Here is a 15,607-nt window from a genome sequence, read left to right on the forward strand (position 1 = left end):
AAGAAAACCATAATATAGCTGAAACCCAGCAAACAGAAAGAAACTAACAAGGGTTCGCTGAGGTGTGGAAAGCTGCCTTTGACAAAGACGTGTGGCTCACTGCCTAAACGGGCGTGCCGTATCTGAGCTTTCTTTAAAACGCTGGAGGTGCAGAACCATGTCAAAAATATCAGATAGGAAACACAGCGATTGTAATTGCGACACGAGCTCAAGCTGATTGTGACTGCGAATGTATGACAGCATAATTTTTTTACCGAAGCATTGTGCAGTTTTAAGATACACGTACAGTAAAGCCCAAACTCCTCTGGCAGATTTCAAAATAATCAGTGAAAATCATGAAAATTACATAAATGAAACAGTTGTTAGGTATATATTTGTTAATCAGCGTTTTGCTTGTTTCCACTGGTATTCTGATAATTTGGACAATTTCTTTGTTGATGAGCTCAAATTATGTGAGGTTGGAAGACCTGCTTACCATCACCCTAATGTTTAACTCTCTCCACAGATTCTCCGTCAGATTCAAGTTTGGATTCTGCCTGGGACGCTTCGAAATGACCCGAAGAAATAGGTTAGAAAAACCAAGTGATTACGTAAAACCTAAATCTGCCAGTGGAATGAATATTTTTGTGTTTTTCCATATCTATAGTTTTCATCAGCAGGCTCGGAGATGGTAATGATGTATCAAAAAGAAATTTGATTTTCAAGCATTTTTTGTAGCAGTACCACGATTAAATGGGTTTATTTGTTCCAAGACATACACCGCCTTGCTTTATGTACTCGTCTCCACCGGATTAATTTAAGCTCTGTGACAGGGTTGATTTACTTGTTATGAAACACAAATGACATTGAACTGCAGACAGTTGTGTGTCTCTATTTTATTCATTTCGTCTCCAGTTGGCTTATCTCGAAGGCAGAAGTCTGCCTGCTCACCTCTTTCACTGCTGACCTTTTGCACCTCAAAATATTGCTGATTGTTACCGGAGACCAGTTGTTGCTGGGTGTCCCTGAGGCACGAATGGAGACGAAAACATTGCGTATCGGGGCACCAGATGTCAGGGCCGCACAGCTCGGAAACAGCCTTAGGGCTGGAGAGTGACCTCAGTGTTCCTTTGCTGAAGTTAATGCTTATTTTCCAAAAGATTTTGATTAGTTCAACAATATTTGCTGTCAGATTTGATTCTAAATATATATCCGACTAAATAGTACAGTATATACCTGTATATATATATATATATATATATATATATATATATATATATATATATATCTTTTTCTTTTAATTGTTTCATCCTTTTCTAAAAAAAAAAAAAGCAACTATACTGAATCTTTTATTGTGTGAAAACAGGAATGCAGGTAGACAAATATTCACAAGAATGACCTGTAACAAAAAGAGCATCTTCTTTCTCTAACAGTTCAGCTAAAGAACAATAATAAATATCAATATCTGTTGAACCTTTTCACGGTTTCTTCCATCGCAAACACAAACTCTAATGAACTGAGCTGACAGACAAAAACAGCACATGAATAGGAGGTGGACCACTTGCACTTTTACCAAATAAAAATATAAAGAGTTAGCTTTGCATGTGTTTTCAGCCACCTATGTTCTAGTACACATAAATAAAATCCAGCACATCTTAATTACTGAACAATAATTGAGGGCGGTAGCCAAGAATCGCATCCTAACTCGAGAGAAGATGAGCACATCCACAACTCAGGTGGGACAATCCGTTGACAGGACAACCAAGAGACATTAACTCAGGTAACATGGCCTTCAAGGAAGACTTACAAGACGCGTGCTGTTGTTGAAAAAGAAAGCCGGAGCTACAACTGGTTTAGGTGAAACCGATCTGTTAGAAAGGCCAAAGCAAAGTGGGCACCGAAACTTATCTGAGAGACTGTGGCCGGGCTTGAAAATGTATCCTGTAGGCACTCTCTATTCGATATGCCTGAGCTTGACTGGGCAAATATTTCATTCCCTTTATGTGCAAAGCTGGATGAAGCCAACTATTAAAGACTTTCAGGTGTAATGGCACTGAAAGTAGTAGGATAGGATTTCTGAATATGACATGCCCTTCAGAATTTCATTGTCAAGAAATTAGAAAACTTCTACTTTATACAGAATTATGTGGAGGTTTGTATTTGCCTATGAAATGACATCTCATTAAAATACACCGAGGCTTGTGGTTTTAATGTAACAAAATGCAAAAAGTTCAAGGAATACGACTACTTATGCAAGACAGAGTAATACTATCTCCAGAAGTGATCATAATCAACAACCAAAAAAAAAAAAAAAACAGAAAAAAAAAAGAAGGATTCACACTAAACAGAGAGGAAAAAATGCAGTTGTCAGAGTGGGTGCGCCTGTCTAGTTACCAAAGATTTACTTCCTTATCAGTGCTGCTATGATGCTGTTTTCTCTGGCACATTTAATCAGGGAAATGTTAAGCTCATAAGTCTACAAAGGGACCTTAATTGGACCCGAAGACAGATTTTAAATGAGCTGGTACAAGCTTTTTTTTTTTTATATAAGGATTATCCATTTAATTTTCTTAATTGATTCCTACACTCCCCCATCTCACAAATGATCTCTCATTAGAAGATGGGATAAATGAGCTTTTGCTGAGTGTTGGATGCAGCCTCCATCGAACGGGGATGGTCACACCAGACTGTACATAACACTCCTAAACCGTCCAGCTCAATTTATGACCCGGCGCCGCCTTTTGCTGCGGCTTACAGATACCCAGACGAGAACACTTTAGCGCCAGCCGTTATCTCGCTGCCAGGAGAACACACACTGAACCAGAGGGCTCCTGTTGTTTTCCTGTCAGGTAATTTATCTCCACTAACACGCCATAATATGTGGAGCTGCACACATTTGGGGATGTGAACTATGAGTCATGCGTCGCCACGGAAAATTTGCAGTTTCTTTCATTTGCATGACAATTATCGCTGCCTTTGAATCTCACTCCTTCATCAGCTTTGTTTCTGTTTTCTCCCATCTCATCTTTCTCATTTAGCTGATCTGCTAATGGTCTTTGATGTTGTGAGCTTGACACATGAGGAATGATGACATTAGACTTGGGTAATAGGCTCAAACTCGTTCATATCTAATTCTGCTGGAGCCTATGGAGTCGATGAGAAATGAACAAATTCACCTTGAGTTTGTCCGCCTCCTGTGGAAAGTAGTGTGTGGAAATTCTGCATGTCTTCTCTCATATTTCTTATGCAAAATACAAATTACTTTAATATTTCTGAAAATAAAACTTTATGACAACTCTTTCTTCGAGAGAGTTTCTATATTTCTGGATTTAATTAATAAAGTGCCTTTCAACGGTATTCATTTCCTCTGATCTTTTCCTCATTTTGTAATGTGTAACATACCAATACACCAATATAATAGACCACAGCAAAGTGCTACATCATTTTGAAGACGAGGGAAAATTACACACAAGTTCTGGAACAATTTTTGCAAGTCTGAAAAGTGCGGCATGCACTATTCCATGGGGGTGCCTTCACGTGAATGTTTATCTCGAGTCAATTGAAAGACTGATGGAACTAAATGTAGGGCAATAATTTAGACTGGGGTGGGGTTCCAATAATGAACTGGGTTAAATCAAAGCGTATCAGGTGATAGGATAGCCTAGTCAAATTCCAAACCTCAATCCTACAGAAGTGGCACAAACATAACAAACCAAATGGCCTTAAACACATTATACCTGCAACTACTTTTCTTTGACAGAAAACCTAAGTTACCGATATATGTTGTGAAGAAGAATGGACAGAAAAGTTAGTCTCAAGATGTGCACAGATAGTAGAGACAAACTCCATAAGACTGGAACAAAACTGCAACTTCGGTGAATACAAAGGGTTCCCACACCTTTCAGATTTTAATTAGTAAAAATCCCTACTTTTGTTTCCTTTCCCTGCCTTTATCTGCTGTTTTGTGTGGGTCCATCATTAAAAAAAAAAAAAGAAAAAAATCAGAATACAATACAATGCGGCTGCAATGTGTAAAAATGTAAAAAATTCAAGGGGATTAAAACTCTTGCGAGGCTCTACATATCTGCAACATGAAGCTGTCAGTTTCGGTGCTGTGGTGAACTGTGTTTTAAATAATGTTATTTTTTCTTCTACTTCAACAACTCAAATCATATTTGCTGCGTACAACAACTATTTATGCAAACAAACACTCAACAACCTCCAAGCACTCACCTCAATAATTAATTTTTGCAGAGAGCAAATTCAGAAGGAAACAGCTTGAACTACAGATTAATAATTGAGTTTTACACAAGACTGTTGTTGGTGTCAACAAATAGATCTTATTTCTACACCATGAGGTATATAAAAAAGTGACCGAACGTGACCAATGACATTTGTCTGTTTGACCGTGTTAATTATGAAAGAGAGCACATGCGTTGCCAAGACAAGACAGGTGGGAAGCCATGTTAAAAATGAATAAGAACAGAATGCAGTGATCTGTAAACGAATCAGGTTCCTGAAATATGATGAAACATCTGTGGAGGTTTCAACTGCAGAAGCTTATTTATAATAATTAAAATTTTATGTGTGAATTCATCCTGAGCCTCCCAGAGCATGTTTACTACTGTGTTGCATCACCTCCCGTTTTAACAGCCCCGCACTATGTCTTTGGAAACTAAGAAGACCGATTGATGTATGTCACCTCCCTCTGCTGTTCGCTGCTATCCTCGCCTCCCAACTGTGAGTAATTTTGTAGTTCACTATGCAAATGGAGCTGCTTAAAGGGGTGTTAGGCACTGACTCTTGGATGTGCTTGCCCTGTACGACGGCTCCCTCCCTTCGGCTCGTCTTTAGTTGTGGCTGACTGGACTGCAGTGTTGGCCCTACAGTTCAAGCCAGGATGCCAGCTAACCATCTTACCTGCTGTTCATGCACAGCCAAGCTTGTCAATCAGGGGTTGCGGTGATTAATGTGAGCGGCTTGCTGACTTAACTGTAACTTGTGTTCATAACTTCTCTTTCCTTTGTTGTGTAGGATTAGGGCCTTATGATACAACTATTCCCCATGTAAGACTTAATTACCTCTTGCTTTCAATTTGTTTAAGTAGTCTAGAGAAGTGGCAGACATTATTGTTCTTGGAAGCAGGGGACGCAATTATAACAGGGTCTACACTTTCTACCCCTTGCTGTTACTTTGTTCTTCTCTATAAAGGCCAGAAGTGTAAGGGTGATAACTGCTTCTTCATGTGGATTTGGAAAGATGAATATTTTTTTTTTCTTTTTTACCTCAATTTATGGTCGCTTTTTAGCTGTATGAGTCAAGTACTCTTTCATGGTACTTAATTTTTTTGTTGTAATGTAGCCATTTAGATATCTAATCCACAACAGATTTCTACACTATAAAGTTTCATATTTTTACAAAATAAAGGGAACATTTCACTTTAATTTTGTGTGTGGCTCCAAATCCAGGCCTCCATTGGTTAATAAATTTGATTTCCATTGATGATTTTTGTGTGATTTTGTTGTCACCACATTCAACTTTGTACAGAACAAAGTATTCAATGAGAATATTTCATTCATTCAGATCTAGGATGTGTTATGTGAGTGTTCCCTTTATTTTTTTGAGCTGGATATATATATATACACACACACACACGCACACACACACACACACACACACACACCCCCACACACACACACACACACCCACACACACACACACACACAAACTCTGTAGGGATCAAGTTGGACAGGTGGATAGATGGAGGAACTGTCAAACAGAGGAATATCGTCAGACAAATCAATCAATCAATCAATCAATCAATCAATCAATCAATCAATCAATCAATCAATCAATCAATCAATCAATCAATCAATCAATCAATCAATCAATCAATCAATCCAGTTTATTTGTCTAGCTCATTTCAGCAACAAGGCAGTTCAAAGTGCTTTACAACATAAAAACAGATGACGTCAAAAAATTTGGTACCTGTTTTCTTTCTAAATAAACACTTGTCACCATCTGGTTTTCTACCATCCCTGCAATTAATATTTACATATATAAAATACAGGTTCTACATGCACACAGCAGGGTGTTTGGTTGGTCACTGAAGAAAAAAAAAACTAGGCAGTTTTGTGAGAATAAATTCAAGATCTGGCAGACGTAGAAAAAGCTGTCATTATGGGAACGAGGTGCATCGTTAATGCATAAAAGGACTTTGATTAGAGCAATCTATTTTTAGAAATACAGACATTTCTCATGCACAGACTGCAGTCTGAGACAGTTTTTTTTTTCAGATTCAGCTTTCTTTTTTCATTCTTACTCAGTCCTAGTAAACAAAGAAAATGAAAAGCCACTTTTCCATTTTCTTTACGACAGTGTAGGAAGCCTGTATGATATGGTATTTTATGATATGCCCTCCCATCCTGTTTTGGGGCTGTAATATGACGTTTTTAAGCATTTCAGCTAATTCGCAGTCTGGACCACTCTGTATATCTGTTCTTTTATAAGCCAAAAGGTTTCAGTGTGCAGCAGCTTTTGATTGCAGGTAAGACAGCTTTTCATTGAAACTCTTCTAAAATTGTTGATCATAAGCAACATTATAGGATTCCTGTTTCCTCTTATGGTAGAGCTTCAAGTTACCTGTATTTATGCAGTAATGATCAGTGTTCACTGACACGGTTTGTCAGAAGTGTTCGTTAGACAATGCAGTGATTTCATCTTCAGAATAGTGTCAGAATCTGATGCAATGTTGCGCAAGAGCCAGAACTCAGAAATCTTTTTTTGGAGAATAGTTAATATTCTTTGCTATTTTATGTTTCAGATATTCATCTTCATTTACTAAATGAAACTCTTCAAACATCTATCACTTAAAAATTCAATCTGTGATACGCCTTAATGCCTAATTAAGTTACTTACCCATTTGTCACAGAACTTCAAATTTATCTTGAGATGTTTTAACATCTGCAGCTTCAGCGTTTTGTAACATTTGTAGCTGGAATTAAATTTAAAATGTTTTTAAGCTATTATAGAAATTCGCTGCACAGTTTCACAAGTTATGTTCAAACCAACCTTGGTTATGCCTTGAAGGAAAGCCTCCATTGCCAGTTTGGCAGGGCCATCCAGTGACTTGCCATCATCCTCGGGGCCCCAGCTGGCACTGTAGATGTGGATGTGCTGAGGGTTAAGACTTAGGGAATGAGCCTCCACCACATCTGTCACTTCCCCATCCAACATACGAACTCCTGTGGAAAAAAAGAAAGACAGAAAATGTCCTGCAGGTAAGGTGAAGTTTCTTAACTATGTAGAAAAGGTTGTCCCTTTTCTACATAGTTAAGAAAAGGCACAAATCAAATCTTATGCTAAGTCATCCACGCAAAACCCTAAGGGATACTTTGACTATGGATATTCTTCAGATGTTCATGTCCAATCTTTTGGTTTCCAAAGTTGAGTGATATTACTTCATGGTCAGAGCTGAACATTTTTATTGGTGCATTTATTTCTTGGAGACTGGATAATTTCACCTGCCTTATCAAAACCGCCTCGGACAATTAGCAGGTTGCTCAAAATGCTGCTGTGATGTTTCTGACAAAGTCACCTATGCTTTCTCACGTCACAATGCTTTCTGTTCTGCTCCACTGGCTATACGTGCATTTCAGAGTACAGTATCACAAGATCTTGGTGCGTCCTTACAAATTTCTAATTTGCCAAGCATTGGCATGCATCTCAGAAGCCTTACATCAGTATGCAGCTAACATGTCACTGAGATATTTGTGATCAGGGTCTGCTGGTTACGTTACTGACAAGGCCGAAAACTAAAAGTGACACATAGCCCTTCCAGCAATAGCCCAAGGAGTTAAGTCCTGTTGAGTTTGAGAACCTTAGGCTGTTTAGTTTTTCCAAAATGCTACAAAAATACACCATATTTGAAAATTGCTGAGCTTTTTATTATTTACTGATGTTCTATAGAATTTCAGGATATCTTTGCAGCTCATTCTGACCATAATAGAGCAAGAGAGAGCAAAACATTCAGCAAATATCAGGAAGGTTACAACTTGCTTTTTTTCATCCTCTTGATTTTTCAACATCTGTCATAAAACTCGCCGGAAGTTGATAGCTTTTTGAAAATCCCAGAACCAAGGTAAAGAGCAACATTCTCCAAGAAAAAGATGCAGAACGTGCTGCCCCAGCAATGTTATGTATCCTAGCTGTGCTAACTGTTAACAGAAGATGGCTGAAAATGTCAACTCCATAATATTTGTATTTATTTTAAGACATTAGTAAAACCTTGTTTTACAGTAGCTACTTTCTCATAAATACAGTATGACTTTCCTTTTGCTTTGGAAACAAATAATTCATGGTTGCTCATTGCAGGAAAGCTAAAATTAATATTTCAATGGTGTTCATATTTTTGTATTTTCAAATTTTTAAAGAGGAATGTGAACTGTCTAAACACAGCCAGTGTAGGATTTGCATAAGTTTTAAATTGGACACAAAATTCTGGTTGCTGCGTCTCTAACAACAACAGGAAACAAAAGAATCAAACCGCTGAGGTTTTAATGATTTACTGCACAAGGCCTTCTGCTCTGAGGAATACCACCAGAATTTTATCCTCAAACAACAGTCCAGCTGTTAAACCAAGGACAGCTGTTTCTTCCTACTTAAACAAAAGACACAGCGATACAGGAAGGATAAGCACACAAATCTGACACACCGCTGACAAAAGAACCACATACAGAGAAACAAGCCGAACCTCCAACGGACCAACATGTCCACAGGGTAGCACTAAATGTCACTTTTCATCATACCTGAACACGTTCTGTGCCTTTGAAGTTCACAGCCTCAGATCACTCCTCTGAACATTAACAGCTGTAGAAAGCCATGAAATGCACCACCCTCAAATAAGGTCCATTACCGGCTTGGGGCCCATGGACATCAGAGGCAACATTATGAGTGATGACGTTCACATTAGAGTTTTTAGATAAAGTAAGCTGGCGGAGAGGCAGACAAGGCAGTTATTACTCCGCAGGGGTGCAACGCGAGTTTGAACGCTGAAGAGTATGTAAGAAACATAAATGGGTGACATAAAGCGCATTGTTTGCTTCGTGATGATTATGCAAGAGCGTTACCGCAGAAGCAATGATGATTACTGTCGTAACAATTCCCATCAACATCCTGAAGCTTTACAACGCCGTCTCCAGGCGCTGCCGTGCACGTTCTCTGCAGCTACGCCGAGTCACAGTTAGCAGGTAAGGGTGCAGCGAATGCGTGTCCGTGTGTGTGTGTGTGTGTGTGCGTGTGTGCGTGTGTGTGTGTGTGTTTGTGCAAATGCAAGGCAAATAAGGACGGAAGGAAGGAAGGAGACGGAGAGTAAGTCAAGTAGGGTCAACTGCACAGTTTTTGACCCAAATCACTTATCATCATTATTTTTTAAGGGGCACACACACACACACATACACACACACATTTGAGTACTTTTGCAAACCCAAATGCTTCTCTCACAGGTACACACCCCAAACACACACCATAAGTGTCTGGGAGGAAACTGCGGTTGTTTATAAACAATTCTCTGACCCTGTGACGTGAACAGATTCACTGAGGAGTAATTTATGAGACCAGGGCCAATGCGTGGTTCTGTCAGGAGATGAATGGTAATGAAGACAAAGAAGGGGAGTTATGAGTAACATCTGTGAGCGGGACTGCTCAGAGCCGCACGGGCTCCACTGAGTCTTGTTGGCTGCCGTTTCGGCAGTGACAGATTGCTTCATGACAAAAGTTACTAAAAGCCTCCTTGGAATACTCCATCAAGTGTAAAAATGTTCAGGAAGCAAAGCAAACAAAGATAAATGGTTAATTTGTGATTGACATATCATCTCTCTTAATACAGATTGTTCCATGCTGGCAGGTTTATTGCATTTTGAATAAGCGGCTGCGCCAAAAGTTTGAGCGGCTTCTCAGGCGGGTGATTTGCAGCCAGATGTCCCGCTGCATTGTGAATTCATTTTTCTTGGCATCAGCCACAATTTAAGACACACACTGATCTGTGAGTAGCGCAGCTAAACTCTTTGAAAACTGAATTAACCTTTTATGTACTTAATAAAGCAAGCCATGACGTTTGATCCAAAGACTACAAATACAGAGTTGTTTTATTTTTTATTTTTTGGTTGCCCATAAAAGTTTAAGTTCATGAAAGTAACTTTATTTCAGACCAAGATAGTCTGAGTAAATATAAAATGCAGTTTTCAAATAATGTTTTTTATAATCTAGGGGATAAAAAGGCGTCCAATCCAACCAGTCCCCATGTAAAAAAGTTATGGCTCCAACGGCTAAGCTGGTTGTGCCCCTGTACCACCAACAACTACCATCAAGCATATGCAATAACTGTCTTTAAAATAATATCACTGGAGGAAATGCTGGCCCTCTCTTCTTGAATCGTTTTTTTTTTTTTTAATGCAGCCACACTAGAAGTCTTTGAGTAGGAACCTCTAGTTTAGGGTCACACCACAGCACCGTAATCAGATTTAGGTCCAACCTTTAACGAAGCCACTGTAAAACCATCACTTTTTGAAGGAGTCTTGCTGGGTGTGGTTTTGATCATTGTCCTGTTGCACGTATAAAGTGCAATGAAACTACCACCACCACCAAAATGTGCCATAATTATGATGTTCCTTTTCTGAAATGCCATGTCAGCTTTATGTCAGATGTAGGTGGAAACAAACTTTACACAAAAGAAAAAGTCAGATTTTCTTGGAAATCGCTGAGTTTTTATTGCCAATTCCACAATAAGCCTTTGTATTTTTTTATTTATTTATTTTGCTCAGCAATGGTCTTGGAAGTCTCACTTGGGTGCTAGTGCTATTTTTTTTCCTAGTTTCTTTCTTACTGTTGAACACTGAACAGTGATCCTAACTGAGACATGCCAGACTTTAGATGTTAGCATTGTTTTTTTTTTTTTGTTGTTGTTTGTTTTATTTTGGTACCTGGTGGATTGGATAACTGATGTGCTATTGGAGTAATTTTAATAGCTCAGTCCTGAGAAGGCTCATCACAACTACATGTTTTTTCATTTACGTACCTTTCTCTGATATATGAAAATAGTTTCTAATGTGACGGTTTTGAGCTTAACCCCCCACACCCCCCCAAAAGGCTCAGTTTGAGATGTGGGAGATTAATCTTAATCTTATTACCAATAACAGATAAAAAATATGTTTACATAAAAGCAGTAAAAACAAACAACACAAGTTCGGTGATTAACAAAAAACCCATCAGAAACGACAGCAGAAACTCATTAGGCTGAGAATTGTATTTGCAGCATCGGTGAAGTCATGATCTATTTAGTCAACAAACAACTGCTGCATCTCATGATTCGCCGGGCCTCTCAGTGGTAATGGTTTAAGCAATGTTCATTGCATCCCAGTGCCTTGCTCTGAGGTGCAGTCACACTTCAACTGCTGAAAAATACAATCACCCAGTCAGTACTCGGCTCCCCATGGCGCATAAAGTCACATTAAAGATACCAGCTATAAACGCTACCACTGTGTCATTAATAAAACCTGAAGAGAGGGAGCTAACTGTGAAACTGTGCTTATACCTAAAGCGTAAGACACCAACCAAGAAATCACTATCTTTGTGAATTAATGTAAGCCTTCGTGTGCACCTCATCTTTAATTAAATTATAGAAACCTCATTTAATGTAATAATACACTTGTTATTTATGCTGATTAAATACAGTATCCAGCATGCTCATTGGCAAGCAGGGTGAAGGTGTGTAAAGAGGCTTAAAGTATATTCCACAGTTATTGCATTGGGATAATCTCGCGCTGTAAAAATGTGAAGAAAATAATGCCAGTGCACTTATTCAACAAGGATAAATATATGCTTATACCAGAGCTATATTTAACTGCTGGTGGTAAGCCTTAATGTAACAATTTATAAAATTAGTTCAGTATAAATCCACCTGATTTATACTGAGTAAATATTTGGGAGGCACTCCAGGAAAAAAACATTTCCTGTCCGACATTGTTGAATGTAAAAAGAAGAGATTTTAAAGCTCACTCCGTCTTACTCGGTTAAATAAAGTAGTAATAATGTAAACATAAGAGGGTAGTTAAATGCAGCTGAAACCTCAACTGGAACTAGTGCTGGGCAATAAAAAAATCCCGATAAAAACAGAAAATTTCAAAAACAATCATAACGGCGGGTTGTGAAATTCAGTGAGACAGATGATAGGAAGGACCTGTTAGGCTGTATCAAGATGGAGAAGAGATTGCCAACAACAGCATGAACTTGATTTGTTTTCAGTACTTTCTGGCCTGCTCAAGTTTATTTATACTTGAACAGTACTGCAAATGTAAGTTTACAAATGTAAGACAACAAAGTTTCAATGCTAAGCCATAATATGCTTCAATTCTTAAGCTCATTCACCGTTTAGTTTAAGACAATTTTTGAAAATAAAACAAATCAGTTTCGATTTGATGAATGATTTAGAGGTTATCTTAACTTGTTTTAGGTTTGTACTTAAACTGATTTCTTCTAAGAAACTAGAAGTGTAATTTGAATCTTTACCATGATAATTAACAAAATTGTTAAGTACATAAAAAAGTACTGTGGTCATGTTTTGTCCATAATACGCGGTATTTCCATAATCTGGAGGAGGAAGATCTGTAAAGCAGCACAAGTGGTTTACAAACATGCTGGCCAGACTAAGACTGATGTGACGGATGTGGTGAGTAGTTCACCCTCTACGAAGCTAAAAATTCAACATTATTTTTTAATGTATTTTGCTATTTTGTTGCAAATTGCAATTAACTGGAAAGAATCCTGCTGTGACAAACCAGACCCAGTGCATGCAACTCAGAAATGGCATAGGAGGGCTTAGTCTACTTAATGAAGTACCGTGAAGTAAGGCTAATTTATTCAAAGTGCAACTATTTATTTTATTTTCTTCTTCTAAATCAGTGTTTCTCAACCTTTTTTGTGCCAGCTCCCCCTCCAGCCTTTATCCAGGTCCCTCACCGCCCCCCATTGAAGAATTTATAGGCTACTTTACACTGACTATTATTTTATCATTAATATTACTATCACTATTGTAGATGTTTTGATTTGTATGCTTGTTTCTGTATTTATCAAAAATAATTTCCCAGAGAACAAAAAAGCCATGGGAATAGAAATTATTTTTCACAGGTGTCTACAAAAAATGCAATGAACATTCAAGTTAAAATCGGTAGGCCTAACAGCAGCCAATCAGAGTGGAAAAAATATTCTTGATCTGTGCCATTTTCTAGTTGTTAAATATTACACAAAATGACCAGATAAAAGATGTTCAACATGCCAGTTTAAACTTTGATCTATCTGCAAAACGACTGAGCTCTGCAACATTAAAACATGGATAGAACTGTAACTACATTAATCATAGCTCTTCTTCTCTTCAGTGTTTTTGTGAGTTTCTGGTGGTGCAGCTCTGTGCTGCCTTCAGGAGAATGGGACATCAGAGCATCATCCATAAAATTTCACCCACATGGCATTTATTGTGCAAACCAGAGGTTTCAGTGGAAAAACAAAAGTTCCAGATCCTTTTAATGCCATACAAATATGAGACAGAAACATGGATTATATCTTTATATAGACCTGTCTATTGGTTTATAGATTAATAGTTTTACTGGACAGAAATTACAAAGAACAAATCTGGTTCTTAATCAAATCCTAATGAGTCAAATTGAAAGTGTCATGGAGTCATCAGCCTCATGACATTAACACTGACATGAAAAATAATATTGAAGAAATAAATATATCAAATCTAATTAAAAACATAAATAAGTGATAAGTTCTATACTGTTATGGTCTGTAAGATATATTTATTCTCAGTATTAGATATGGTCTCAACAAACCCATGGAACTTCAACAATATTATTTTACCTTTTATCTGGAAATGGTGTGTTTATTCTTGCCAGTCCTCTGTATTAAGTATTGTTCGAAAGGTCTTGCCATATCAATACATTAGTATTGTCCTCTCTTGGTTTATTGCTATGTCCACTTTAGTTTCTTTCCTGTTGTTAAATTTATTTTATCATTTATTGACGCTCACCATCAGTAATCTTCACTCTTCACCTGCTGTGCCGCCTAATCGTCATGTTTCACATCATGTGTTGATTTTTCACTGTTCAGCGTCGGATTCTCTGTTTTTTTTGCCATAATTCACATCTACTTCGTCGCTCCGTTTTACGTCCCGCTTCTCCTGTTTTAGAAAAAAGCGCAATGTGCGCTTTATAACCCCCTAAGGTGAGCAGCGGTCGGGAAGCGTATCGATGGGGAAAAGGCAGACTGACAAAAACCTTTTAAAACAACGGAAACAATTTCGGTATTCTGATTATTGAAATTTAAAAGTGCTGTGGTACCGTTGTTCTATCACACCCGTTTCATACCGGACCACTCACAGCACCGGTGTTAACGCTATAAAATGAACGCTCTCTATCGAGGTATCACCCATGGAAGGATTTCTTTATTTAAATGGGTTCATTTTTCAGAGGGATACAAAGTCAGGGTATCGTGATTTTAGCGATTTTCTGTTGTCCTTCCATGGAAGCGGGCAGCCTTCAAACGGAAATAAAACACTTTTTTAATATAAGTTGCTGCTTAACATGATCACAGAACTGCCAAAACATATGTATAAAAATCCTCAATAAAACATAAAATATTTGAAAATCAGACACCAGACAAAGTGAATCACAGCAACGTCATCAGCCGGTGTAACGCTGAACTAATGCGGTGAAGCTACTAGTAGCAGGAGAACGGAGCTGCGCCAAGAAGAGAAGAAGAAGAAGAAGAAGAAGAAGAAGAAGAAGAAGAAGAAGAAGAAGAAGAAGAAGAAGAAGAGTTGCCATCGATACAGTTTTAGGAAGTTGCTCAAAGTCTAAACTGGTATTGTTGTGATTGTAAGGTGTAAAGTTTACCTTCGACCAAACGCCCCCCAGAGGAATTCCAGCGCCCCCCTTTTGTAAAAAGTTCCGCCAGCGCCCCCTGCCGTCCTCTGACGGCCCACGTTGAGAACCGCTATTCTAAATTAAGAATTGTTCTTACAGGGCTTCACTTTTATTCTGAAGACAGCCACAGAAAAAAAAAGAGCCTGAACAAAAACACCACTGGGTACATGGATAATTTAGCAACAACAACAGAAGAATGTTATAGGACCAGGATGGACTGTGTTACACAGATTTTAGTTCAGACACTAACTACATATTCACTGGTGACCAACCAAGCAACTGCTCTGTCTTTCTAGACTGCCAAGGACAATCATAAAGAAGCCAGCACTTCTTTTTAGCACACTTTGGAAAAACTTTGTATTTTTGTCAAATTCTGCAATGGAGATTCATAATTATCACAGTCTGCTATTTTTTTTATAATAATGACCTCTATTTCAACTCCAAAAATAATTTATAAAATATAAATTTGCAACAACAGAAAAGGTGACATTCTTCATGACTTTGACAAAGATCTAAAAACAGGTAAAACACACGAGACCTGATTTAGAGAGAATTGTATCATCATGTACTTTATTTTCCTTATTCCTGCTCATCTCTTACTGTTTGAATCTGTGCGTTTCCATTTGCCACCTACCTCGGTGTGGATTCAT

At 38.1% G+C, this 15,607-nt stretch overlaps 1 protein-coding gene across 1 annotated transcript in view; it reads right to left on the reverse strand.

Annotated features, from left to right (window-relative positions):
* Nucleotides 1-15,607, reverse strand: part of furinb (furin (paired basic amino acid cleaving enzyme) b) — a 140,943-nt gene that overhangs the window by 25,389 nt on the left and 99,947 nt on the right. Inside the window, exon 8 of the mRNA XM_088006340.1 lies at nucleotides 7,051-7,223. Within this exon, the coding sequence (XP_087862466.1) occupies nucleotides 7,051-7,223 (173 nt within the window). The remainder of the gene's footprint in view (nucleotides 1-7,050; nucleotides 7,224-15,607) is intronic.

The sequence above is a fragment of the Poecilia mexicana genome, unplaced genomic scaffold (genome assembly GCF_051168715.1).
Source record: "Poecilia mexicana isolate PSO_F unplaced genomic scaffold, ASM5116871v1 scaffold_6, whole genome shotgun sequence".
Lineage (NCBI taxonomy): Eukaryota > Metazoa > Chordata > Actinopteri > Cyprinodontiformes > Poeciliidae > Poecilia > Poecilia mexicana.